General features: G+C 40.2%; 11 protein-coding genes across 11 annotated transcripts; 6 read left to right on the forward strand and 5 right to left on the reverse strand.

The window, feature by feature from the left end:
* Positions 1–46: 46 nt before the first annotated feature.
* TOT_020000847 (uncharacterized protein) lies at positions 47–1904 on the forward strand (the record flags this gene model as incomplete). The annotated part of the gene is made up of 6 exons (XM_009692598.1): positions 47–103; positions 362–442; positions 520–1123; positions 1211–1327; positions 1524–1679; positions 1765–1904. 6 exons carry the CDS (start codon positions 47–49, stop codon positions 1902–1904), a joined length of 1155 nt encoding a protein of 384 aa, XP_009690893.1.
* Positions 1905–2017: 113 nt separating this feature from the next.
* On the reverse strand, positions 2018–3518 carry TOT_020000848 (uncharacterized protein; the record flags this gene model as incomplete). The annotated part of the gene is made up of 5 exons (XM_009692599.1): positions 2018–2107; positions 2356–2484; positions 2790–2946; positions 3183–3285; positions 3395–3518. 5 exons carry the CDS (start codon positions 3516–3518, stop codon positions 2018–2020), a joined length of 603 nt encoding a protein of 200 aa, XP_009690894.1.
* A 346-nt stretch (positions 3519–3864) lies between these two features.
* On the forward strand, positions 3865–3987 carry TOT_020000849 (hypothetical protein; the record flags this gene model as incomplete). The annotated part of the gene is made up of 1 exon (XM_009692600.1): positions 3865–3987. The coding sequence occupies one exon, from the start codon at positions 3865–3867 to the stop codon at positions 3985–3987; it is 123 nt and encodes a 40-aa protein (XP_009690895.1).
* Positions 3988–4074: 87 nt separating this feature from the next.
* On the reverse strand, positions 4075–5283 carry TOT_020000850 (hypothetical protein; the record flags this gene model as incomplete). Its single annotated transcript, XM_009692601.1, has 2 exons — positions 4075–4265; positions 4473–5283. 2 exons carry the CDS (start codon positions 5281–5283, stop codon positions 4075–4077), a joined length of 1002 nt encoding a protein of 333 aa, XP_009690896.1.
* Positions 5284–5688: 405 nt separating this feature from the next.
* TOT_020000851 (hypothetical protein) lies at positions 5689–6328 on the reverse strand (the record flags this gene model as incomplete). The annotated part of the gene is made up of 3 exons (XM_009692602.1): positions 5689–5897; positions 5978–6092; positions 6188–6328. The coding sequence occupies 3 exons, from the start codon at positions 6326–6328 to the stop codon at positions 5689–5691; spliced, it is 465 nt and encodes a 154-aa protein (XP_009690897.1).
* Positions 6329–6464: 136 nt separating this feature from the next.
* On the reverse strand, positions 6465–8042 carry TOT_020000852 (conserved hypothetical protein; the record flags this gene model as incomplete). Its single annotated transcript, XM_009692603.1, is given in 3 exon segments — positions 6465–6535; positions 6553–7765; positions 8013–8042. 3 exon segments carry the CDS (start codon positions 8040–8042, stop codon positions 6465–6467), a joined length of 1314 nt encoding a protein of 437 aa, XP_009690898.1.
* Positions 8043–8587: 545 nt separating this feature from the next.
* TOT_020000853 (conserved hypothetical protein) lies at positions 8588–9692 on the forward strand (the record flags this gene model as incomplete). The annotated part of the gene is made up of 5 exons (XM_009692604.1): positions 8588–8707; positions 8852–8936; positions 9165–9280; positions 9393–9470; positions 9591–9692. The coding sequence occupies 5 exons, from the start codon at positions 8588–8590 to the stop codon at positions 9690–9692; spliced, it is 501 nt and encodes a 166-aa protein (XP_009690899.1).
* Positions 9693–10234: 542 nt separating this feature from the next.
* TOT_020000854 (dolichol phosphate mannose synthase) lies at positions 10235–11584 on the reverse strand (the record flags this gene model as incomplete). The annotated part of the gene is made up of 5 exons (XM_009692605.1): positions 10235–10331; positions 10412–10523; positions 10630–10692; positions 10863–11251; positions 11481–11584. The coding sequence occupies 5 exons, from the start codon at positions 11582–11584 to the stop codon at positions 10235–10237; spliced, it is 765 nt and encodes a 254-aa protein (XP_009690900.1).
* A 1115-nt stretch (positions 11585–12699) lies between these two features.
* Positions 12700–15576, forward strand: TOT_020000855 (uncharacterized protein; the record flags this gene model as incomplete). The annotated part of the gene is made up of 1 exon (XM_009692606.1): positions 12700–15576. The coding sequence occupies one exon, from the start codon at positions 12700–12702 to the stop codon at positions 15574–15576; it is 2877 nt and encodes a 958-aa protein (XP_009690901.1).
* Positions 15577–16586: 1010 nt separating this feature from the next.
* On the forward strand, positions 16587–19094 carry TOT_020000856 (uncharacterized protein; the record flags this gene model as incomplete). The annotated part of the gene is made up of 2 exons (XM_009692607.1): positions 16587–18575; positions 18630–19094. 2 exons carry the CDS (start codon positions 16587–16589, stop codon positions 19092–19094), a joined length of 2454 nt encoding a protein of 817 aa, XP_009690902.1.
* A 1592-nt stretch (positions 19095–20686) lies between these two features.
* TOT_020000857 (uncharacterized protein) lies at positions 20687–27852 on the forward strand (the record flags this gene model as incomplete). Its single annotated transcript, XM_009692608.1, has 3 exons — positions 20687–23613; positions 24738–27348; positions 27490–27852. The coding sequence occupies 3 exons, from the start codon at positions 20687–20689 to the stop codon at positions 27850–27852; spliced, it is 5901 nt and encodes a 1966-aa protein (XP_009690903.1).
* Between the last annotated feature and the right edge of the window lie 60 nt (positions 27853–27912).

The following is a 27912-nucleotide window of genomic DNA, read 5'->3' on the forward strand; positions in this document are numbered from 1 at the left end:
AAAAGCACTAAAACTGAAACATATAAAACGGATAGTAGACAGTAACATGGAAGATCCAGTGGAGAGCGACTCTAACGCCGAACAATTGCCAGATCCGGAGCAGGTATCCCCCTAACGAGATATCAGCTAATATTTAAATATTGCTAAACAGTAAGCTAGTAAGTCACCGACCGATTGAGTTTGAGTGAAATTTTATGACCGTAGCCTAATATGCGCTATAATTCATTTACAATTAGTTTACAGTTAAACTATATTGTACAAGTGTTTCGGGTAGATACTGTCTTTGAATTTTTTAGAATATTTGCACATTATTAGATTCTAGCACCGAACACTAGTTAGTGGTATCTAATGTCTGATTTAGGTGTTAGAAGGCCGCAATGGCTCAGATAACCGTGAAGAATTCGCAACTTGCAGCTCCTGCAATCTAAGCTATCTCGCGAGGGTACGCTAATAATTTTAAATAGTTATGTACGGCAAATACGAGGCAACGTAGATTAAAAGACGCTAATCCCTTTTCAGCACCTCGATCACGGAATTTGCCCGCATTGCCTTACTCAGCAGACGCAAGCATATAGTCAAGCGCAAGCTGACCAGTTTACACAAGACTACGGCCAGCACCTGGCCCAGGACGCCTATGGCGAAGGGTATTCAGGCGCTGAACACCAGGGACTCGTGATGGACGAGCCCGACAGGGCCCAGCACTACGACCAGCTGTACACTGAGCCCCCCCTGGCCCAGGTGCCAATGCACCGCCCGGGGGTCTCTGACGAGGAGTCCGAGCAGATGTACAAGCAGGAGGAGGGCCTCAAGTACCCCTCGGGCGACGAGGAGGAGCTGGCGACCGAGGATCTGCAGGAGGAGCCGGTGGGCATGGAGGACGACTCCAACGGCTCGAACCCGCAGGAGGACGAGCACAGCGGCGACCAGCTGCCCGAGGAGAACGGGGACTCGAACAGGGGCGAGGAGAGGAGCCCCGTGCGGACGTACGCGGACGACCGGAAGAAGAAGAAGCCGACCACCGAGGGCTCGAACTTCGCCACGAAGATCAACGTCGGCTTCAACCACCAGGTCCCGTTCACGCCGGCGTTCTTTTTGGACCACTCTTACGCGCCCCCGAACCAAAGTACCGTCTTAACCCACTAGTTATACAGTTAGTGCACTGCCTGCTTACAAAATGTTACAATGGAAACAGCCGTGTAACCCTGTTTAGCCACCTTCAAGGGCCAGGAGTGGGCGCGTTTGATGTACTCGCCCTACCAAATGGAGAAGATTCGCAGGCGTAAGCTGAAGGAAGGATCCGATTCAGTCGTTAAAAACGAGTTTGAGTGTTAGTGCCTCTCCGAGCTAGTTATGCACTGGGCCCTAGCTATCACTAGTTCACCTTTCCTAACTAGCTATTTATTTTTACGTAACTATCACTAGTTGATTTTGTATACTGGCTACGCTTACCACTACATATCTGTGACCATTTGACTTCTACTAGTTATGCACTTTTACGTATCTATTACTAATCGACGCTGCAGTGGCCGAGTTTATTCAGATGTGTGCAAAGAGCTGGAAAAACAACCCGGGCTGGCACCCGTTCTCGCCTGAATTTGCGTATAAGATTTTGCACTTCGCAGACTACGACCCAAACAAAGCATTGAAGTTTATGAACGACCCATCATTCAATTTTTCATGTAACGCATAGATAGTAATATCTAGGTAGCTGGCTACCTTATTGAGTGCCAGGGCCCTAGAAACAGCATTGTAATTGTGACGTAGGTGTATGCGACCCTCCAGTGCGTCGCTATGATAACAAGTGGAAGCCCAAGGACCGAAGAGGTCAAGTACCCACTAACCCGTACCCACCACCAGTGACGTTGAGAGGGTATTTGTTGAGAAGGCACACGTTTAACAAATAATATAGTATAATATATGCAGCTTCCTGTTTATGTACGACAGTGCAGATCAGACACTAAGTGGACGATAAGGAACGGAGAGTGGTCAGGTGTGTAGTTGAGTGAGTAACAGAACATTAAAGAGGCACGATGGAATTGTAATGAGGCCCCAAAACATACTGGTGTCGATGGAAAGAGATGTTGATGTCAAAAGGTCCCTCATCGCCCTGAATAGCAGATATTAGGGGCCATATAGGCACTATTACTACTGGTGGCATTAGTAGTAGTAGTATAAGTAGTAGTAGTATTATAACTAGTAGTATTATTATTAGTATTGGTATTAGTAGTAGTAGTAGTAGTAATAGTAGTAGTATTATAACTAGTAGTATAAGTAGTAGTGGTAATAGTAGTGTTAGTAGTAGTGATAGTGGTAGTAGTAGTAACTATATAACGGGGGTTACTGGTAAGTGGATACGTATTCAATCGATGTCGCTGAATTGTAAACAGTGATCTTGCACATCAGCAACTTAGAAAGAGCCTGTAACTCGATCTCACTCCCCCATTCACCGTCTTTCTCCATCTTAGAACAGTAGGAGTCGAACAACTCATCGGCGTCAGATTGTGTGTCATCTGTAGCATCATTACACCAGTTACTGGTAATGTGTGATGGGTTTTATCCAATAAATGCTATTTGTAAACCATTACATACTAGCTGTTAAGTGTATGTTAACCAATCTGTATCAATTTATCTAGTGGCCAGTATACACTAGTTATTAGGCGATGCGTGATGGTTTTTATCCAACTTACGAATATGTGGTACAAGGTAGTCAACTAACTAGTGGCAATAACATAATAATGCGGCCATAAGCCATGCAGTGGAGGTGGTAATAAATAACAGACAAGTGTAACTAGAGGCAACGTACCAGACGAGTTCGCAACAAAGTGCTTAAACTCGTTTTTGTGGCCCCTCAAGTAGTCAACACTAAGCTGCCGAAGCTGCTTGTACGAGTAACACCTGACGTCGAGACCAGCGTCCTTGTGAAACTTAAGTTGATGCTCAATTGACCTAAATAAAGGGTGTTAATCTAAGTAGGTGGTATGTTGTAGTTAATCTAAGTAGGTGGTATGTTGTAGTTATAGTAAGTAGATGGTAGGTGATAGTTATAGTAAGTAGGTAATAGATAATAGTTAGCCTAAGTAGGTGGTAGATGGTGATACCAGAGTAGTTAATCTAAGTATGTGGTAGTAATGCTAAGTAGATGGTAGGTGATAGGTGGTAGGTAATAGGAGGCGACGACGAACTTGAAAAGGCAGTTGCCGTCAGGCTGTATGCCGTGAATCCTGAAGCCCAACTCGGCCAGCTTGCCCTGAATGAGGTCAAACTCCTCCTCGCCCAACTTAATTTCTGCACGAGAGTGAGTGTAAATAGGGAGAGTGAGTAATGTAAGGAGAGTAAGTATTTAGGGAGAGTAGTGTATATAGCGCAGCAATAGCTAGGAATTAGTAGAAACTACTTGAGTCGATCTGATGGTCAAGCTCCAGCTGCTCCTCGTACTGCCTCTGCTTCTTCTTGAGCTTCTTCCTCTGAGCGGAGCTCAAAACCTGCTCAGACTTATAGAAGCTCCCCAACTCGTCCATCGCAACAAAGTGAGTGATAAAGCGGCCCTATGGTACAGTGAAACATAAACTTGTGCTACATTAGAACAAAATGCTATGCTGTGAATGATGCTTGCACAGGTGAACAAAAACAGTTTCTCACAGCGTCCTTTGAACCAGATTCCTGGTGGGGGCGCTGTATTTGACTGTTTACTTTTTTCACGCTTTTTGCTTACACATTTGCCTCCTTCTCTTTAATTCAGTTTATATTTGTGTTTTAGTCTATATATTCTTCATGTTGGACCATTTCAGTCCAATTTCTCTTCATTCGTTCCAAGTGTCTGTTGTGCCCACACATTGAATTAAAAATGACGTTTTTAGTCACTCCATGACCCCCAACCGTCTAACAAGTCCTAGTAAATCTTCTACATTGCTTCTTTTCTATTCTTTCAGGTCGTCACACACCCTTTGCTACTCACACTTACCATACACATGTTGTACACATTCATAATATACTTATGCAAAGCACCTCCTTTTTTCGTTTACTTCAATCAGATTACTATTTACAGCGTCTCCATGTCTGTTTCAACGCTTCCACTCACCGACTACCGTGGTACCCTCCGTATCTCTTGTAGTATTTGTACGCTGAGACTGCCACTATGCCTCCTATTGTTATGAAGCTCACCAAGACCATGAGCACTACCCCGGCCAGGCTTCCTTTGTTTTTCCTCGTCTCGACGATGTAGATTCTCGAGTCCCCTTTGAAGCTCACCTGTCTGCTACACTGGTCTGTCGGTGGTTCAGTCGACCCAGTTCCCGTTTTCTCAGGCACTTCCTCCTTTCCCTTATCCTTATCATCCTTATACTTATCCTTATCGTCCTTTCCTTTATCCTTATCGTCCTTTCCTTTGTCATTGCCCTCCTTATACTTATCCTTACCTTCATTTTCCTCCTCGTACTCCTCGTTCTTTTTGTGAATCAGTCTGCTTATTTCACTCTCGTGTGAGTAGTAGACTGCTCTCACGTCCACTATTGGATCCTCACGGCTTCCCATGATCGAGTACATCTTCTTCAGCCCGTCCATGCCGTCGTACGCCCAGTGCTCCATATACGGCGTGTTCTCCCTCTTCGTCGCCTGGATCGACACCAGCAGAGGCACCCTGAGCTTGACGTCGCTGAGGTGGAAGTACACCACTATCCCCTTAAGCGTCTTCGAGTTGTAGTCGCTCGTCATGTAGTTCAGCAGGTCGCACTGGCTCGAGCACCTCAGCGTCGACGACTTGAACTCGCACTGCGGCGAGTGCGTGATCTTCACAAAGCTCTTGTCCTCTGCCGGCTCCTTCTTCACCTTCACGTCCTTGTAGTCCTCCCCCTTGTCCACCATGAACGTTATTCTGCCTCCAATTTTGTAAAGCTCGTCCTTCAGCTCCTTCGCCAGGTCTCTGCTCAGCTCGCGCAGCTTCGAGATCTCGCTGTAGCTTTTTTCCAGCATTTCCGAGTAGCTGTACATTCTCGCGCTGTGGTCGCTCCTCCAGATTTGGACTGTCAGCGGCCTTTCAGGGTTGTTGTTGCTGACGTAGAAGGCCAGAAAGAGAATGTGGTTCGTTTCGTAGTCCTCCGTCAGGTACAGGAGCACGGTCTCGCTTTTATTCCTGATCTCCAGTTCTCCCATAGGGTGCGGCTTTTTGAACGCGTGTATGTACATATGATAGTTTCCGAGTTCTCCGCAGTCCTTGTCCATCACGCTAATTTCTTGTCTTCCAATGATATAGACTCCCTTTTTGAATTCGAAATTGATTGCAGCCATTGTGAATCAACTGACAGCAATATAACTTTTTTACAACTAATTCTAAGTTTTTTAAACAATATTTACTAATTTTACTGGGGAGGACTTAAATTTTTAAACGACCTGAGCTTGCAGGCGGTGGTCCGTCGGCCTCGTACAACTTGTCGATTTTCACTCCACTAGCATAAACAGCTGTGCTTATCACCGTATCAGAGCATCAGTGCCTGCTAAGTGGTACGTCCCCGGTATTTCCTTGCGATAATACAAGTCTTGGCTAGCCACTAGCCGTTGACAAAATAACGTACACACTAGCCACGTAAATGAATAAACATGGATTTAAAAAATTAAAAGGTATAATTCCATTCCTTCCTAAGGCACTAGTTTACAAATCGTCCTAAAAAATGAAATTGGCTGTAAAGTGCCGGGTTAATCCACTGTGCCTTGGGCACCCCTGTTGGTGTGTTCGGCAGCAGTGGCATCATGGTCGGCATTAGATGGCGGGGCGTTGGCGGCCGGCACAGTGGGCGCGTCGCCAGCCAGAATGTTCTCGGCGTTCTGCTTCAGAAGAACCCTGTTCAGACCGTTGCGCCAGGCCCTTATGTTGTGCTCATTGTCGCAGTACATGTTAATGTTCTCTACGAATTAAAGTTAGTCGATAAAGTAAAGAGAAATGAACACTATCTAGCTAGTAGGTGATAAAGGGATAGACACTCACTGTTTGACTGTGTGTAAATTGTGAAGTAGCAGGAGGCCTTGGTGCCGCCGGCCCTGCCCTTGTTGTGGATCTGGTAAGAGTGGGACTCTTCGCCGAAGTGGAGACGGGTTATTTCCTAAAAGATGGTGTCAAAGGGCACTAGAGATAACAACTACATAAAGAGCAACTAAATAAAAATGGGCACTTAGTAAAGTAGGAGTAAATAGATACCTTAAGAGGGAGCTTGAAAGGGTTCGACTTGATCCTGAAGATAAGGGAGTTGTCCTCGATCCTCAAAGAGCAGCTCTTGAGCACGACCTTGTGGAAAAGGTTCTTCTTGAGCACGTACATGTCATCGTTGTTGGCGTTCATGTTCTAAGCACCATTAACACCATAATTTAGATATGGAGTTAATGGTGCTAAGTAAAAGTAAGTCAGGTTACCTGGATGTAGGTGGAGTTGATGGCCTCGTTGTCGATTCTAAGAAACGAAAATGAGAAAAAGTAACTTACTCCTCGTCTTCAAGAGTGTTAGCGGCAGCAGCGGCGGTGCTTTGAACCCCTACTAAACCATTATCAACTATCAACTGGAATAACTGGTCAACATCAAATACGCTGTATATGGCAAGTTACCTTTATCAGTAGTATGGGTGTTACTACTGTTAGCATTTGAAATATCGGTCTGACCACTGTTAGCATTTGAAATATCGGTGTGACCATGGTTAGCATTGGGCCTAGAGGCAGTAAAGGCCACTTGGCCACGCTCCTCGACGAAAATAGACTTGTCCCTCCCAGGAACATAAGATGGCTTGTTGCCTTGAGGAAGGTCAGAGGCAATAAGGGGGTCGTGTCTAGACTTTAAAAGCTCCTGGCCCTCAGAAAGAAGCCCCTCGTTCTTAGAAAGCAGTGCCTCCCTCTGAAACAACTCAGCCTCCTTGGCAGCAAGGTTGGACTCCCTCTCAGCTAGAGACTCCCGCTTAGAAGTAAGTTCCTGTTCCATGGAAGACAGGGAATCCTGCATGGAAAACAGCTCATGTTCCTTGCCACTAACTTCAAGTTGTTTGGCAGCTAGAGCCTCTTCACGGGAAGCCAGGTTGGACTCCCTGCTCGTGAGATCCTCCTCCTTGCTCCTGAGATCCTGTTCCTTGGAAGAAAGCTCCTCCTCCCTGCTCTTGAGATCCTCCTCCTTGAGTCGAAGAAGCTCACGCTCACGGTTGAGCAGATTATGCTCCTTGTTGAGCCAGCCAGCAGCTACAGCGCCACTGTTGGAAGCCAAGTCAGAATAAGTGGGAGCCAAGTTAGTGAGACTGGAAAGCTGACTGCGCTGAAGCTGAATGAGGTAGTTGGAGTTGTCGAGCTTGTACTGGTACTCACGAAGACCCTCAATGTAGGAAAGCTTCTGCTCATTCAGCTCCTCGTACTTCTTCAACACGAACCTGTAGTTGTTGTAGAGAATCATGAGGAGACGGTGAGCGTCGCCGTTACCAGATAAGTGAGGAAACTCCTTGGCAAGTTGAGAAGTGTCGAGAGAGTTGAGCTGAAACTGGTTAAAGTTCCTGACGCTGTGAGCAGGAGTATTGCTGCCACCAGGGAAGGACAAGTCAGCCTGCATAGGGCTTGAACTGCCAACAGCAGGGTTGGGAAAGGGGGAAAGGGAGTTTTGGTGGCCGGCAGGCGAAGTAAGGCCTTTGCTGCAGGGAGATGTGCCAGAGTTGGGAGGCGTGACAGAGTTTGGAGGCAGCTGATGTTTGAGGTCGTCAGACCACTGAATTAACTTGCAGCCCTCCTCACGAAGCTGGTCCAAGTAAGCCTGAAAACAAATTATAGCCAAAGGGAGTAGAGAAGAAACAATGGAGATAATTAGAGGGCAGAGAGAGAAGCAGCAAAAAAGTTTCTCAGCATAAAAATAAGTGTTAACCCGGAGGAACAGCAATTTTTTTCCTCGCAGATAACAAAACTTTTAATTTGCTCAAAATATAAATATTTTAGTAGCAAAAGATAGTTAGTAAATAAATAAGTAACCAGAGCATAATTATAAAATTAAACACGAAAGTTACCTCGACCATATCGACACACTGATTAGCCATAGTAAAGAAAATTGCATTATTTAAAGTAAACTAACACATTAAACAATTTTAAAAAGAATAGACTGAATAATATACAAATAAATAAAAAAAGTGCACTGCGGAGAAGAAACGATCAGATAGGAAACGAGGAAAACGCACACTACACACTGCACTGTCTATTTTTAAAAAAAGTTTAAACTCATGATCTTTAATGGATAAAAACCAAAAAAGGGTAATATTTTACACTAAAATAAGCTCATTCAAATTAATGTTAAATGATTTTAGTGACGAAAAGGCTTCATAAGAGAAGGAATCTTTGTGGTGCTGTTGACAAGGTAAAATTAAGGTATATTTTAAATATTTGGCACCAATAAGGGCCATTTGTGTTTATTCTGCTGTTAAATGAGATTTTGAAAGGAATTGTGGGAAATTAATGCGTTTAGAGAGAAGCTGCTTCATGTGATGGTACTATTTAGAGTTAGCAGCATTAATGTGTAACGATAGCTTAGGATTACTAGGCAAACACTATGGTTATTTGACGCAAATCACACAGCGCAGCACGCGTAATGTCGGTTGATAGGTTCTACGCCCTTAAACTGCCTGACGGGTACCTGTTCACGTCGAAGCGTGAAGGCAAAACGGTCCTGAAGCTGGCGCTGGCAGCAAACATAATATCAATACTAGTGGTATGGCCATAGATAGTCACGCTACCATACTATGTTTCCTATCAAGTTATATAGTAGCTAAGTACGGCAGTTAGTCTCTAAAGTGGAATCTGTGTGCGCTAAATAGTTACTAGTCGCATAAGTGTAAGAGTGACGATAAATTAGTTGTTGGCGCTGAGAAAAACACTGAAGTATCTGTTAGTGGTATTGCTGGTGGACTACTTCGTGTGCAAAAGTTACGTAGTCGAAGGTGCTTCACAAATATTCAGTGTAGAGTATATTAGCCGATATGTGTACAACACTCTTAATTAGAAGCGTAACTTGAGAAAGCTGATAACATAATTTATATTATGAGTAATAGTATAGTTAATAGTATGGTACTACTAAGTTAGCGGCAACAGGTAGTTAAGGCAAAGGCGCCGTTGTGTGTATTTAAGTGATGCAGGACTAGTTAATTAGTATCACTGATGTTATGCAGAGAGGCTGATGATGTTGGAAAACTTTGGACTGCAAATAGAGTCGAAGACGCTGGGAAATTTTAAAAATTTCAACAGCATTCCAATACAGAGCGTGCAGCACCTTTTGATCAACGAGGTATGAAGTAGACAGCGGTAATACGTAATTGTAACTGCGCATGGTTGTCCGCTTACTGGTGGAGCTATCAGTACGACGGACAGTGGATGCACAACTGATGATGCGAGTGTAGGCGTTTCTGATGCAGGAGATAGTATTCTACCTGCTGATCGTGTTGAATGACTCGAAAACAATAGTGCTTCCGTTTAAGGTGAGTGGCCTTAAATTGATACATGCCTTCCACTGATACCACGTCCCACATGGCTGGGCCAATATTGAGTACTGGCGGCAAAAAAGAGTGAATGCATAAGGCTTCTAATTTAATGTTCAGAAATGTCGAATAGACCTGGAAAATCTGAAGAAAGTGTACAACTGCTTCAATGAGCTTTTCGACCACGATACGAAAGGCAACGCAATTAAATACGTTCCATAATGTGGATTTAAACCGTTTTATGTGTTAAACATATGTGTTAGTAGTGTTTATACTTGATGTGTGACTAATGGTAGCAGGTAGTTGCTATAATGTATGGAGCATGATATGATATACATATGTACATACATATACTACTATACACATACATACATGTTAGTATGTAAAATAGTATAGGTAGATGATAGTATGTATAATAGTATATACACATGAGTATAGAGTAGTATAAGTAAAGTGTGTATATGTGTGAGTGTCTTAATGTATGTGTATATGTGTGAGTGTCTTAATGTATGTGTATATGTGTGAGTGTCTTAATGTATGTGTATATGTGTGAGTGTGTAGGTGTGTATATGTGTGAGTGTATAAGTATACAGTAGTATAAGTATAGTAAGTACGTAGGTGTGTTAATGTTTGTATATATATAGGTATAGTAAGAGTATAGGTGTGTATGTGTATATATAGGTATAACAGAAGAGACAAACATAGTAATAAGCAGCGTAGAAGATAAAGGAAGCACATAAAATTTATATAAAGCCGTAAATAAATTAAAATTCCCACATGAGTTTCAAAAGGCCAAGAACAGACCTTTTAATCTCAGAAAGCCCTGAAAATAAGTTAGTGCAAAAGGGATTAAACATGAATCTATGAGTGCAAAATATGGCATACGGCCGAAAAAGAGTTGAATGTATCAAATAAACGTGAACATATTGATACGCTGATACGTACCAAACTTGGATGACCCGTATATCCTCTCGACGAACACAATTGGCACCTCTCCAACGGTGGCATTAGTCCTGTCACATCTGAGAGCCATCTCAATTTGGAATAGGAAGCCTGTTTAACATAATTAAAATCGCCAATAATAGTTAAGATGGCGTTGTAGTCACAGTAATTGGTGAATAGTTAGCGAGTAGAGATTAGGAATAAAACGGAAAGATACCCTTGTTGTATATCTTGTCAATTACAGAGTTGAGAAGTTCCTTTCTGTAAAGTCTGTAGCTTCCTAGAAGTTTAATTTAACAAAAAACACATTAAGTGATAACTTATAATACTAAATATTATAAGCAGTTTATAAAGAAATAAAGAGGGTTTGATGGTTTTTAAAACAGATATCTAAAATTAACGAATTTACACATATGTCAGTAATATATGGTTTAATTAACTGCGTGGAACCTGTAAGATCTGTAAACCTGGGCCTGAATAAAAATCTGCACACAAAGTTGAGAGTCTTGCTGATTAATATGCGGCTCAAGGGCCAGTTGGAAGCGCCGCCACCCCTGCCGTATCGAGTGCCACTGACGACGTCGAAACCAAATTTGCGATATTTGTAAACCATCTCGGGTATATACTTGGGGTGGTGAGAAAGATCAGCATCCATTATGAGCACCAATGGGTAAATGGAATGCTTCACGCCCTCGATGTAGGAGCTGCCGAGTCCCAGCTTCCCAGGCCGTTTCACAAGCTTAAGGGGCAAATCCAAGAGTTCTTTGAGCTTCGCAACCACGTCGGCGGTGCCGTCGGGACTGTTATCGTCGACCACTATTATTTCATAGTCGATATTGCTGTATTAAGTGTTAATCAGTATCAATTATTTATAGGGTAGGCAAATACTTAGTAAAATAGAGTAAAATCACAGTTAGTTTTTAATGATATCTAGTAGTTATTTAACAAACAAATTCCTGATAAAGGGCGTTAACAAGAAGTTATTCAAAATTAGAAGCTACCAATTATTTAGCAGATAATATAACTACATAAGATTCCAAAGTTATCTAAACAGTGAGTAAAAGATACAGAGGAAAGAGGTATCGCTTAATTAAGTATAGAAGAAATGCGATATTGTCCTTTTCGTTATAAGTTGGCACGATTATTGATAATCCTTCCACCTCTTTGGACATTTCATTAAATAAACCACTACGGATGTTAATATTTACAATTATTTACAAAAATATAAGGGAAAATGAGTCAAAAGTGTCAGAATAAAGGACCAACGAGAAGCTATTACACACCTACACCCCATCAGGATTCCATCTCATACAGCTAGCAGTTATTGGTAGCACTTTAGTTTATTTTTATTAAATACAGAGATTAAGGGCACGTAAATTTAAAGGTGCGTGGTACTTGATATGTGATAAGCATGATAATTAAACATTACATATTAAACATATAATAAACATTGTATATTTGGATCCCAATTAGTATAGTAATTATACAAATTAGTTTGTCAAATTAAAATAACAATAAAGTTGAATATACATGTGAGATAACATATGGAATCCAAAAAATGGTCAAAACTTTATAATTCAATTATCAATTATAAGTTTTAAATTAAGTTATATGTTATATATAACCTACCATTAACTCTGAATTATAAATTTGGCACGTTAAGGTCAAAAATGGATTTTGGATAAAATGTGTAAAAAAATTAACACACCATTACGATTTTGGAGTATAATAACCTTATGAGGTATAGAAGGCTCAGAGGTTAAAATATAAATAAATATGTTATGTTAATATAATTAATACATTATAAAGTGAGCAAATAATGAGTCAAATTGAGCAAAGAAGATTGTCAATAATATTAATAATACGACTAAAGCTAAGATATGTTAAATTAAAATAAACAAAAAATACTCAACTGATAAAAATACGATTATAAGAGAAAATAGCATGCATCAAAAGCAAAAAAACGCCATAATCAGATAGAAGATGTGTCGATGTTAGACAGTGTAGAGCATTAGCCCCATGACAATTTCGAGAGAAATACCTTAGTGGAAATGGGCCATACCAACCATTATTATTAGTACAAGGGGCTGACTAATATGATTGTCAATATTTTTGTAACATGTAAAACTTTGGAATCGCATAGAATCCGGGCATTATATGTTTTGTCTAGTTAGGTCCATAAGTAATAGTACAAAAGAAAGTACATTGAATCTTACATTGTGAATATAACAATAACTGATAATGTTAACGCAATAAACCTGTTGTAAATAGTAAAAATAAATTAAAAATGAAATCAATATATAGTTGTACAATATTAATAATCATTTTACTGTCACAACTCGATATATTCACTTTCGTCGAGTATGCTTCCGCAAATAGTGGTTCGGGAACTCCTATTGTAGTTAACATTGATTCTAAGAGATCAACAAACCAAGTTACTTTTGAAGAAAATAAAAAGAAGAAACGTTCAATATATACTTGTAAATCAGGATTTCTGATCAAACAAATTACATCAGGTGGGCAAACTTTATGGCAAGCCAAGGATAGGGTATATGCTGACAGAATAGCATTTGCACTAGATGAGAAAGGTAAACCCAAGGCCAAGATTTTGTATCCAGGAGACCCTGCTTTTGATGTAAATGACGGTGAAGATGCCTCTGATGATGAAGGTGAAGGTGAGGATTCCGATGTAGAAGGTGGAAAGATTACAAATGATCAACCAGCCAAGATTAAGGCTAAAGCCGCAGCTGCTGCTAAAACGGCTGCTACTCCACATAAAGTCAAAGCAATTCCAGTTGCTGCTGAATCTGGTGGTGGTAAAACATTGGACATACCATTAGGTGAAACATCACAGGAGGAGGATGGGGATAAGGATGATGGAATTATTGTAGTAGAACAGAAGAGATCACCATCAAAGACTTCAACGGCGCACATAGTTCATAGCTCAGCACCAAAAGTCACTGCAGCACAAGCAGCAGCTCCAATATCATTCCAAGCACCGACCCAACCTAAATACGCGGTGTCAACAACAGAAGTAAAGAAAACAGCAGGAGCTCCTGCAGCACCAGTATCAGGACGGCAAAATGCTAAAGCTGATTTGATGGCTCAACTTCAAAAAATGGCCCAAGAGATGAACAATGAAATTAGTCAACTGACAGCTGAAGTTCAGAGGAGGCAAGCAGGAGGAGCAGCTGCGCCTCCAGCATCAGTATCAACAGCAGTACCAGCAGCCCCAGTAGCAACCGCAGCACCCGCAGCACCCGCATTTGCAGCTCCACCAGCCGCACATGTTCCTGCACCTGCAGAAGAGTTTGAAGTGGTGGATGCACAACCACCAGCACCTCCAAAGAAACAATATGTAACTTCAGTGGAAGTTGTGCAGAGACCTCCCAAAGCAAAGGCACAGCCTGCGTTCACCCATGCGCATATTCCAGCAGATGTGAAGGTGGCAGCAGATACAGGTTTCGCTGCACACCTAGTGGATGGTGCGCACCAAGTGAAACAAGGTGAATTTCAAGGAGATAAAATCGAGCTATTACATCACAAGGTCGACAGAGTTTATTCAGAACTTGCAATATTGCGTCTCGACCATGCAAGAATGAACGCAAAGCTTGACGCGTTCATTGCAGCACTCTCAACAGGTGGGTCAATGGCCACAGCAGCCGGCGCTGCAGCTTCAGCAGTGTCTCATTCTGCACATGCCGGTGCTCACATACCCAGGTCGGCTGGAGATGATGCAATCACTGCATATCAGCTTGCAGCTGAATTCCCAACAGGATGGCATGGGCACAGCTTTGCAAGAACCGGTTTAAAGGTTGATTTAGCACAACTCCCTAGTTCAACTGCTGACTATGATGTAAAGGAACAGGGTGATATTGTTACATTATTATTCAACAAGGGAAAAAATGCAGATGACGTCAGTTGTGCTGGAGCTTCTGTATGGGACTTTTACCTCATGAAGTCAGATTCCAGTTATCCCTCTTCTTTGAGATACAATAGGAAAACATTAAAAATTTTATTAAACTTTGACAAATTCTTAATTCTTTATGAGAAGGATAGTGACGGCAAATGGCAAGAAGCAAAGAAAATGGAATTAAGTGCCGTGGATTTGATTGTAAAGAAATCTGACTTTACAAATAATGATTATAAATTTAATGCAGACAGTTCTGAGAAAAGATATACTTATGAAGCTAAAGATGGAAAGGCATTTAAATCTGTTAAACATGAAGACATGGATGTTTGGAGGACGCAAAGCTTAATTGATTATGCAGTTAAGGTTGAAATGAAGGAATATATCGATAACATGATGGATATGACATTACATTTCATAGATAGATCGGTACTGAAGTACGTCAAGGAATCAGCAGCAGCAAATTGGGTGTTCGTTGACCCAAGCACGGTGACAGCAGCGTCTGTGAATGTGTTTAGTTCAGAGGAGACTTATTCTTACACAATTTCTATTGATACAAACGGAGTCAAGTCATTCAAGGCAAATGAAGGTTTCAAATTTAACAAGGTTATTGCAAAGCAGGGAACGACATTCAAGACTGTATGTGAAACCCAAAATGAACTTAACTTCGCAAGTAGAGTTGACTTTGATGCAATGGGAGCAACAAGAAAAATCACACTTCACTACGGTGTGGGAACAGCTGTATCAAAGAAGGTATTTGAGGAGACAGCTGTGGGATGGAAAGCAGAAGGTTCTGCAGGCGCACCAGCACATCAAGCAGCATCCACAGGTACATCTGGTTTATCAGCATCTTCATCTACGACACCATCAACTACAAACCTAACTGGCATGGGAGCAATGGGTGCGTCTACTGCCAACTTGTCAACTACACCGACTTCATCCTCAACTACAAACTTATCTAGTTCATCTGGATTAGCCACTTCAACTATGAATTTAGCAAGTGCTGGCACAACCCCCATGACAGGTAGTGCTGGACAAGCATCAGAAGCCAATGCAGGTGCTAATGCAGGTGCTCGTACATCTGCAACAACACCCGCTCAATCAACATCGAATGCATCATCAACAGATAGTGCCGCTAATGTGAATGGAACAGGATCATCTGGTTCTACTCCAGCAGATGGAACAGGATCTGCAGCACCCACAACAGGAACTGATAGTTCTGCTACCACTACTAATGCAGGAGCCACCTCATGACACAATTGTTTATAGAAATTTATCATAAAACCAATCGCATTTATTTAAATATCAGCCGTTTGATCATATGGAACCGATTTCCAGGAATATTCAATCAAGGTTAAGCAGATGATATTTACAATTAAAGGGGAGTTGATAAGGACGAGTAATGTATATAGATATTTCATCTTCAAAGATTCCTGTCACGCACTGATACCTCTGGACACATCACGATTTAATAAAGGAACATTAATCATGTTGAGTTCTATGGTGTTAAGGATGTTAGACTTAATGTAAAGTAGCATAACGAGCTCTCAAACGTGATTGTTAGATGCACGGCCTCTATAAGGGTGCAACTAAAAGCTTTAAGATTTGTTTAAACAACGACTGTCGTTGTGTATCTGTTTTTGAAAACAGCCCAAAATAACTAATATAACTTTATAAAATATATACACTGTCTAGATATGATTATGGGAAGTATGTACACATAAGCGTGACGTAGATATGTATATGTGACGGTATATAATATATATATATATATATTATTAAAATATAATTTGTTAAGTAATGTATAAGTTATATTTAAAAAAATAAGAGCTAGGTATGTATTTGAGGAGTTGAGTAGTTGAAGAAGCACGGAAAGTAAGTTGAGAATAAATTGTACAAAATCATATATATATCTATGTATATGAGTTAAATGTATATTTTTAAAGCAATTAAAAAAAATTGAAAATTTTATATTAACAAATTTGCACATCAGGAATTGAGTAGAGAATGGTAAATCTGAGTTAAAAAATAGGATAATAGGGATAAAATATAAAAAAAAATAATTAAAATTTATATTAATACAAATTAGTAAGTAAATTATATCATAAATCAGTTATAATAGTATTAAAAAAAAATAAATAAAAATAGTTAAAAAATGCCCCAGACATAAAAGGATTCCAAAGCATAGAGCTTTATTAAAGATGATTTCAACTTTTATAGTCTAGTATAAATATTGTCGATATCAGAGGAGTAAAAAGTTATGAATGAACCTCTGCATATCTGCAATATTCGCCCTAATATATTTATTGCTACAAAATGGAAGGAATTTTGCAAAAGGAATAGAATACAAGGCCGAAAATCACAAAATCACACAAAATAAAAATAAATCAACACCGAAGTTAATCACAGTAGACGTTACAAAGCAAAGAAGTAACGATCAGTATAGATATGAATACAAATTTTATAAACTAAGTCACACCTTTATCGCAGAACCAGGGCACCTAATTGAAAAGGTAACCTTCCAAGACTCAGTATTATGGGATTCCAAGGATTATGGCAACTGTTACTCCAACCAAGTCTTCGTAGGCAGGGATGAAAAGGGTAAGAAAGTTTTCAGGATATATTTTCCAACGGATGCACCAAAAATATGCGCCACTTTCCTCCCAGAGCCAGTAAAGGACTATGAAACAGTGGAAGGACGTGAATCTGAATCGAAGTATGAAAAACTACATGAAAGTATCCCGCCGAAGCCCAAACGTAGACAATCAGTTTACTACCCACTTTTAAACAGACTATATCAACCATCCACTGGACCGCAAACATTTCAGGACCCAGAATCGTATTATGAAATGGGTCCAGGACGGGAAATGAAACCTGAGGAGAAACTGAAGGCTGAATTAGGACCGGAGTCAGAATCAGCAGGAGGAATAGATATTCAGCATATACGGTCAATACTAAAAGACATACAAAGAAAGATTGGTTCAGTAACGCCGCCTATCCCAGAGCCAAAAACGGAATCGACCAAACCCAAGCTAGTAACTCTCGAAGTAAAAAACAAGAAGAGCACAGAGGAAATTGACTACGAGTACGACGAGAAGCATCGCACTCACACCTTCACACCTAACAAAGGATATTTAATACACGACGTTACAAGGAAGGGTAAGGTGATGTGGGAGTGTGAAAATGGCGTTTACCCGGAGAGGGTGCTGATTTTTCTAGACGCAAACGGAGAGCCTGCACTGCGTCTGCAATTCCCCGGGGATGTTCCAAGTCAGACCCAGCCACAAATACCGGAGTCAGAACCCGAGCCATTATTAGAACCCGATCACACTTCCAGAGTTAGAGATACCTTTCAACTACCAGGCTCTGGAACCGACGCGACGGAATTTTTCAGTCCCCGGAGGACTGAAGAAACTATGCGACACGCCCAATCTGATCCCGAGTCGTTTTTTAAGCCAATACATACCCATTTAAGCGACTCAAGGGAAAGAATAGTGCACCTTGATTCCGACCGAGTAATGCCACATAAACGGACACTGAGACCGGAGCCTAGGATTAGAGTTTCGGTTCCGCCACCTAAACCCGAGCCGGATAAAGATACGGAACCTATATATAGATCAGATTTAATTGACAGTGTTGCGGAACCACAACACACTCCAGAGAAACCAACAGTGGTCCCCTCTACTTATAAAAGCGGCGAATTTGTATACTCCAAGGATCCAGCGCGCCTGTTCTTGGACTTTACGAAAAGGACTGACGTTTTCAAGTATGATACGCACGTCTCAAACCACATTTACACGCCAACCACACCTCATATTTTCAACAAAGTCAGCATCTTAAATCCGCACCCGCTAGCGACCCTAGATATATGGGAAACGGAAACCCCCGAAGAGTTCGCGTACAGAGTCGAGCAGTTTGGATTTCACCACGTCCTGATTTACTCAAACAACGGGAACTACGTCCTCTTTGACAGAGACGACAACGACAACTGGACGCGCCACGACTTCCCCAAGGTCAAGGGGGCCCCAATATCAAGCTTGAGGCTCGAGCACAAGGTCGCCAAGTTCGACGACGAAGGCAAGGTCGACAGCGCGGTACTCCTGAAGAAACTAATACAAGTCGATATCGCACGCAAGTTTAACACCTTCATGTCAGAGTACACGAAGGAGGGAAACGTGTACACCTTCAGGCCTGGCGAGGGCTACGTAATCAGCGCAGTCATGGACTCGTCGTCGGACACGTACCTGGGCCAGGTCGCTCCAATATGGGACTCTGGAGATCCCACGCAGTTCTGCGAACGAGTGGAGCACGACGTCACGGAGGACATGCTCACGCTTAAACTACTGGACGGATCGACGAAGACGTTCAAGAGGGTCGGCAAGAAGTGGCTGGACTTTATGTTCGACCACACCGTCGACAACACCAAAAAGCTGCCCTTCGTGCTCAACCTTAGCACTCAGAGCAGGTTCGCCACTTACGAGTTCGAGACGGACATAGAAAACAAAACCATGATGTGCACAGTCAAGGAGGGCTACGCGATCAAGGAGGTTGCCTGGCTGGAGTCGGAGTACCAGTTCTTCCGCCATGACAAGAAGGTGTGGAGCACGGAGGACCCGCTCTACTTCGCGCGCAGAGTCTTCGTCAAGAACCTTGGGTTAGGAGAGAAGGTGATCACCATAGACATGTTCAACGGACTACAGCTGACCTTCCGCAGGTCAATTTGGGGCGTGAAGTGGGACTTCATGGGCTCGAAGGTAATACGAGGGCAGTGAGGTAAATCCTCAAATCGAGTTTAGAGAGGCTAGTTGTACTGCACTTGTAGGTGCTGTAGTAAAATAGATGTATAAACTTGAAGCAAGCATTAGTAGAATAGTATTTGTAAAATAGGATATGTAAAATAGAATTTTTAATGTTGATATAACACGATTTAACACTTTTTAATGCGAGTATGACAATTAGCTCTGGAAACGAAGATTTGAGGATTTAAAGGCAGTTTTAATGTTTTATAAAATTTATATACACACGTACTTATGGCATATTTGTATCGTATACACGTAAGGTGATGATATACCACAAAATACACAGACATAAAATGGCTCTATTTTTGATCTAGGTAAAAAGCAGAAAATTATGTTATAGGACAAGTCACCATGGCTATTCAATCAAGCGATCATAAGCAAGAAGGAAAACCCAATTTAAGCACTTCTACATAATTAAAACACTCTTATCATCCTAAAAATGACAACCTTCTAAAATTAAATAAGATCCACTGTATGTTATGCATTTGATGTAGTTCTGATGTAGTATTGATATAGTTGTAATCACCAACACAAAGATGACAACAATTTAAACAGACATAAACATTTATATCACTTTTTAGCAACCTAACCTGAAATTAAGGTTATTTTAAAGTAGTTCCTTGTAGTAATGGCGTTATTTGGTCAACTTAAACCTTTTAATCTCATAACGGGGTTAGAAGATCAACATATTATAAATATAAATAGCACACTGAATTTAAACCACTTCTAAGTTGATAATTATTATAAAAAAATTAAATATTTTATTCATTTATCACAGGCTTAGATATAAAAATTTAATTTTATGGAATTAAATTTAATTAGATATAAGTAGGAACTGATTATAATTTGGAATAAAAACGAAGTCAAAAGAAAAATGAACAAAGAGTACGATTCTACTTAATATATCTGAAATATTACTTACATATGGATTTTTAGGTAAATTTTGATGATCTCGAGGTGGGAAAAAGGATTTCGTTTGAACAAAAATGGCACACGGGCAGGTGTAAACACATCATAAGGCATACAAAATATAATTAAAAAAAGTTCAGATGTTAAAGCAGTTTGAGTCCAGCTTTCATATCCACTATGACAAATTCCATTAATTGAGCACTAAGATTCCATAGAAATCGTTAATGATTAAGGAATGTAATGTGTGCCACATATAATACTAAAATTAAGGCTGTGGTAAAATGAAATGCGTAAATACACAGAGTCTAACCCATGTTTGACGAGTGTTAATATGTCATACGGGAATAAAAAAGTCGAGATAATAGATAAATCAGTAAAGATTTTGTTCAAAATCCCCCATGATTGATTTAAATCCTGAACAATTGTCTAAGTAGCAACTGGATGCACATAAAAGCGTCGAAAACGTAATCCTATATTCATGTGCGTGTTATTAAACATAAAATCGGTGGAATCAAAAAAACATATATACAGTTAGACCTGGTTCCCTAGGATTCCACCATTGTCGTTTTTAACGCTTAGAAGCACATATATAAGTAGAGTCCACATTATGGAAATATTCATTTCCGTAATTTTATGTTTGTGTATTCATATATAAAATGAATATTACCTTAATCATTTGTTATAAGATCCTTTTGATTGTCCTGTTGTTTCATCAAGATATTGTCGATTGTAACCTCAATGGTAATTTAAAAGCACGTCAAACCAATTCAGCAACTTCATCCAATGGCACACATCATAGTAGAAAAAAGAATAGGAACAATTCAAACAATTCATCACCAACTTCGGGTACAACAGGAGATTCTAGTTCACCTAATGGGACTTCTGGTTCAGGTGTAAAATCAGGTGGGAATCAGGACCAGAGTGGAAGTCAAGGAACAAGTGTAACTCTAGATCAAGATCAAAGTAAAGGAACTAGTGAAGGAGCAGCAACCATCACAGAACCTAAAAAACCTGATGAAATACAAGCCATTGAACTTGACCTTAAAGATAAGGATTCAACATCTAGTTATGATTGCCTTAAGAAAGATGGCTTTGCCAAATACACAGCTAAAAATGGTTATGGATTCGCATCAGTGGTAGGCAAAGTTGGTGGCTGTTCAGGTTGTTGTGGTTCAAATATTCGTATTTGGAATACCACAGATCCTAATAAGTACGCAACCAAAGTTGTCAGAGACGGGACTGGTACATGTAAAAATTTGAATAATGTCACTATTTTCTTCGGTGATAAATACAGACACTTCACTAAGTCCAACAAAAAATTCGTCGAAGACTCGGGTTTCCGTTTATATCAAAATGACACTTCCAAGCCTGATAAAAAGAAACAACTAAAAAACAAAGAATATACAGAGGAACGCAGTGAGGATTTACATAAAATCTCCATTAATGATGGTATTCAGTGTACAGTGTACAAATATGTATACAGATACTTTCAAGCAAATTCAGCAAAACTTATCGCAGAGGAGGTGTTGTTGTGGAAACACGACTCCGCCAGACATGGCGATCAATATCCTTACGGCCTAAGATACTACTGGTTTGATAGGATCTTGATTAATTTTCCAAATATATTTGTAGTATATTATAGAAAAGAAGATAAAAAATGGGATGATGGCCATCAATTTGACTTTAAACTGTATGGGAAGAACGAGGATAACAGCTTGAAAGCATTAGACCTAAAATCATATGAGCTCACACCTAATGAGAAAGAGTACGTATTTAAATTTAATTTAGATAATAAATGTGAAGTGATTAAACATAGGGGAGAAGAACTGTGGAAACATGATCCAAATACACATGGAGATAAATACCCACTTACACTGAGGTACAAAAAGGATGGCTCATCAATATATATGGATTTTGAAGGATTCTTTGTATATTGCTACAGAGGACCAGAAAAGAAATTCAAGGCCAAAGAATTTTACATACACTTATATACAATGGATCCTGTAACAGAGGAGCTGAAGGAACTTGACTTTCCAGAGTATGATATGGTTGAAGATTATGAGGAGTTCGAATTCAAGTTTAACCAGGGACGTGTATGCGACAATGTCATGTTTAAAGGGGTTAACATATGGAGTTACGACCCAATTGTATATCACAATGAACATCCGTCATCGGTGTATTTTAAGGATTCAAGGATAATTGTAAATTTTGAACACTATTTTCTGCTATACGATAAAGATGCACAAGACAACTGGAAAGGAGTAGAGTTAGACATTAAGTTGCATGGAGCTAATCCACAAGACGCTACAAAGTCAATAGAGTTACCAATGACCAAGTATGAGATAACAAAGGAAGGAAGAGACTACCACTTTAAACTTAAAGAAGGAGTACAGTGTACAAATGTTAAACACAAGGGTCACCAGCTGTGGAAGTACGTGCAAGATAAATATGGTGATAAGTATCCTAATCTATTGATATACAACAAGCCTACGGGCAAGTTGATATTGAACTACGAACACATGGTAGTGTTTAACCACAAGGATGAGAAAGGAGAGTGGCAGACCAATCACATTAATGTACAACTCATGAGAGCTGATCCTGATGATAATTCCAAAAATGTAAATATACACTGCAACAACTACCATCTTAGCCATAACAAAGATGAGTATGAGTTTGTCTTTAAAGAAAACATTAAGCCCACGTCTGTCAAGTTGGAAGGACAAGATGTCTGGAGCCATGATACCAATAAATATGGAGGCAAGCACCCTAAGCAAGTAAATTACAGAAAGGACGGATCGAGCTTGATGATGGATTTCGACGGCATTTACGTTCTTCTGCAAAAGAATTCTGCGGGGAAATGGGACCCATTAGAGTCAATCACACTAGATATAACTTCAACATCCACAGATAATGCACAATACGAATGCGTTGACAAAACTTATCACAGGGTCTTCACTCCCAAAACAGGATTCTTGTTCGGAAGAATAGATATAGCAAACGTCAATATTTACCAGAGCGATGATTTTAATAACTGCTCTAACAAGGTTGTAATTCGGAAAAACGCAGATTCTGAAATCGAAGAAGTAAGCGTAATCCTCTTTAACGGAGACTTTAAACGTTACAACAAGCTGGAGGGCACTGACACATGGTATCAGAGACTCAAGTCACTGTTTCTAGACGTTAAAATGAGATACAATAGTTACTACTACAACTATTATATAAGCAGGGATATGGACACATACGTGGCCAAAAACAACTTTGGATTCAAAAGGGTAAGGTACGGCCTGCTGAAAGTGTGGGAGACGGATCACGAAAGCACATACGCCTCCAAAGTAACATATTACAGATCGAACGGAGAAGCAGAAATTGAAATAAAAATGTACAACGGAGAAACAAGAATATTCACAGTGAAAAGAGCAGCATATACAGATTTAAAACCATTTCCAGGTCCATCATACCCAGTTGCTATGATTGAACAAACTGAACAAGAAGTTAGTACACCTAAAGGAGTTCCTGGGCTTAGACCATCTCCAGACCAGATAGACAGAACTAAACTTAAGGTTACGTACGAAGAAACGGAAACGTCCACAGAAAATTTTGAATTATTTCAATCAATTATATTAACAGATAAACATTTGACAAGAGTACCGGTAATAAAAAAAGCACAATCTGGAGAAGAAATTGATATAACAACTTTAGCTGATGATTCAGGTTGGTCAGCGGGTGGAACTGAGTGATGAAGCTGAAATGGCAGGTTTATTTAGTGTGATGCAATCACTAAATAATTCAAAGATAAGTTTTAAAATTTTGTGTAAAATGTAGCATAAGTATTGATGGGCGAAATGGCCCAGAAAAGACACACAAGTATAACACACGTGTAAATTTTTAAACTTAAATCGACGATTTGAGTTAAAAAAACTAATATACTGTGAACCTTAATTTCATACATAATTCACTACTCAGCAGTAATGGAAATGGTCTAAACGAAAATTAGTGAGTTCTTTAATATTTAAATAAATCATAACATAAAGTAATAATGGTATTAAAAGTAGAGTGTACAAGTTTGAGAGAAATGTGTGAGTAAAAGTCACGATTTGTGGAATCTTATGTAGGGCCAGTAACACCTGGAATTTATATAATTACAAAGGCTTTAATAAAAAAATAAGTTGTAAATTTAGAATTTACGAGAGCTGAAATATGATGGAAAAACACGATAGTAGTATAAAAGTGCGTATAGCAGCTCCTGTAAAAAATACATGTCACCTGGCAGAAAACTTAGCGAATATTTTATGTGTATAATCGAATCAGCTTCACACACCCATAACGTAAAATTAAAACAGTTAGCCTTGTGTAATTCTGTAGTATGTTTTCATATCATAGTATCGAATGGCCAGAATCATGCATTTGAGAGGCTCAGCATCACATGTACAAGAAGCTGCTGCTCTTATATCATCTGAAGATGATATAGCTATGAATGGACATTTATGGCATAATTTTATTGATAAATTTATACATATTAACACAAAATAATTTCAGTTTAGTTAAATGTGTAGTGGTGACAAGTCCAGCCCTGCCTGCCTCCGAGTTAGAATCCCAGGCACAAGGTATATCCTTAGATCAGCAGGAATTTTCAAATCTAGATGATTTAGAGTTTGTTGACGGAAGTATTTCCGCAGAATCACCTGAAAATTCTGATCATAATGAAAGCAGCGATGAGGATTCATATGAAACCAAAGAGGAACCTCCAGTAGAACTGCCAAGCAGCATAAAAATAACGACTGAAGGCATCGCCTATGTAAATGCTATAAATCAATTCAAAGTTTACAAATGGACCAAGAATAACTGTGATTTCTACAAGGTTGAGTTTGACGATGAAGTTAAGTGTACTAATGTTGAAGTGGACAATTCCACGATATGGAAGTATGCCGGAGGCTACAGAATCCCACTAACAATATTGTACGAGCCAAACGCTTCGCTGCTGTTGAAGTTTTACGACGGATATTTGAAGTACGATAAAGCTGCCAACACTAATAAATGGATTTCTGAGTGCGATATTAAACTCTACACAACTGACCCTTTTGATATTACCAAGACTATTAAATTGAATGACACGCAATATACAACTACAAAGGAGGGAAGCCAATACTCGTTTGTGTTCCAACCAGGGGTAGAATGCGACGAAGTTAGGTTTGTGGAAAAGAAGCCAGACAAAAATGACTTTCGTCGTATCAACGTCACTTTTAAGACAGTTTGGAAACGTTGGTCTTTATTTGGTTTCGAAAGTCCCACGAATGACTACTTTCCAACCGCAATAAAGTATAAGAACCGTTCAAGAGTAATTCTTGTATTTCCCAATGGAATTTTGATTCGCGAGAGAGACATGAATAATGATTGGCACACATTGATCGATGAAATAAAAATGTACACTTTCCACCCTAAAAACCCTGATGAGATAATTGAAATGGACCACAGCCATTTTTTAAACAAAACTTTGGATGGCCCAATTCATTTTGAGTTTAAGCCAAAAGTAAAGTGCGTGAAGGTTAAGGTAGACGATGAGGTTTTATGGACACCCGAACACAGATCCACTCCTAACAGATATCCCACCGAATTAAATTATGGGAAATATATAAGCAGGTTAACCTTAAGATTTGACTCTTCCTCTTTAGTATTTTTCAAACTCAGAGGGGATTGGACAAGCTACACTAAAGAAAATGAAACAGACGTCAATTGTCTATCCAGTACAGTAGACATGGACGGCTTTTCAACTGTCTGGCCTCTTACTGGATCCCCTCGAAATCAAGTCCCACAGTCAATTTCAACTGACTTTTACAGCTTTGGAATTGGATGGGACACCTTTGGAGAGTTCATAGACCAGGAGGTCTACAACACTAATGACCCATGGAGTTTTCCGACAGGATGGCACACGTACGACTATGGAGGCGTGGAAAGGGAGCCTAAACCTCAGAAAAATGCTCTCGAACACTTGATCTCCGACATAGACTTCATTGACTCATCAGATACGAGAACTCCAATATCTTCATCGAGTAGACAAATTGAACGATTACCCATCCAAATTGTTGATGGTGTAAACAGAGTTGTCAGAGCTAAGAGACAAAGAGGTATTGTTACTGTCGAGGACCCGAGTGCACATGCACCAGAGGGTGGCGTATCCACAGATGTCGACGATATACCATTCACCCACCATGAGCTGATTGATTTAATCTTGAACATGAATGAAGAGTTGGAAAGATTGAAAAAGGATTACTCAGATTTGAGGCAACAGTTGGAAACTGCAAGTACCCAAGGGAAAAGAATTCCCATAACACTGGACATTTCCGTGAAGGAGAGCACAAACCAGGTCACATGCTCAAAAGAAGGAGTTAATGTGGTTTTCACACCACTCCTTCCATACACGTTCAAAATGATTAAAAGGAGTCAAATGGTTATATGGCATACTCTGAGACCCACTGAATACTCAGTTAAAGTTGTGTTAACTCCCAATGACAAGGTAATTGTGCATAGGGTTGACGAAAAGAGGGAAGAAATGGAAATAAAGGCCAAAAATGAGCAAGTATTAATATTAAATGACAACACGCCACCACTTAAAGGGTTATACGACGATGAAGAATTAGAAATGGAATCTAATTTTATTATGGGATTGAGGAGAGCAGAAAGCTTTACAAGCCTGAATGACGGCGTACGAAAAACTGATCATCTTGTAAAAAATGACTCAGAGGGTGCTGCTTCAGACAGTTCAGTCGGTTCACTTGATTTTTTTGACATTGATCTTGTAGATTCAGTTGTTGAACGCCGACCCAATGAATTTAGAGGCCAACAACCAAAAAATTCAGAGCATCTCGATGATGGTGAAAGGCTGCTCATACAGTATATTGAACAAACTCAACAGCCACAGCAAAGCAAAATGGCTCAGACTGCTGAACCTCTACCTATTGAGACTCAGGAGCCACGAGAGCTGCAGATTCAGTTGATCATTCTCGAGTTAACGGACAGGAGAAGTAGTGAATATGTAACGTACGAGGCTAACCACATAAAGAGGAGAGAAAAGTTCACCTGCATACCCCCTTACAGAGTGCTGAGGGTGGTACACAACGGACAACTCGTTTGGTCTTCTTCAAATGAAAATTACCCTGACAGAGTGCTAGTAAAGCCAGGAGAGGATGGAAACCCAATGGCCTACATGTTTCTCCCAGGTGACTTTGTTGAGAGTGTGGACGATGGGCCAGATGTGGAACAAGTTGAGCAACTTCAATCACTGGCTCAAGATTCTACTCCAGTTCAAGAGAAGCTGGAGCAAGTGCAGCCACTCCAGCCCCTGCAGCAACTTCCTCAACAAATGCCACTTGATTATTACAATCATCAACATCAACCACAGCCACAACAAAAGAAGCAATTACAGCAACAACAGCTACAACAGCAACAACTCCATCAACAACAGTTGCAACAGCAACAACTCCAGCAACAACAGCAGTATCAGCAACAGTTGCAACAACAACAGGAAGAGGAACCTGGGTGTTACACATTGATCACTGTCCACATCGATCAATTGAAAAGTACTTCTGATGTTACTTACGAGTTTGATCAAGCAAAGGATATACATCGATTCGTTGCAAGAGACTGGTGCCTAATTGAAAAGGTCATGATGGGTGAAAAGGTTATATGGGAGCCAAAAACTGAATATGGAATTGAAGTCGAAATAAAATTCGCCAAAACTCAGGGGGAAAAGGACAGTTTAATTGTGTACTTCCCTAGCGAAGAGGAAAATGCCCAGAAAAAAAATAAGAGTCCTAGCCAAGCCTAAGGTAAACGGCTACTTAGGTTAACGAGAATTTAATATAGCCCGAAATGGATGTAAAATATT

Source organism: Theileria orientalis, chromosome 2 (genome assembly GCF_000740895.1).
Source record: "Theileria orientalis strain Shintoku DNA, chromosome 2, complete genome".
In the NCBI taxonomy this organism is placed as follows: domain Eukaryota; phylum Apicomplexa; class Aconoidasida; order Piroplasmida; family Theileriidae; genus Theileria; species Theileria orientalis.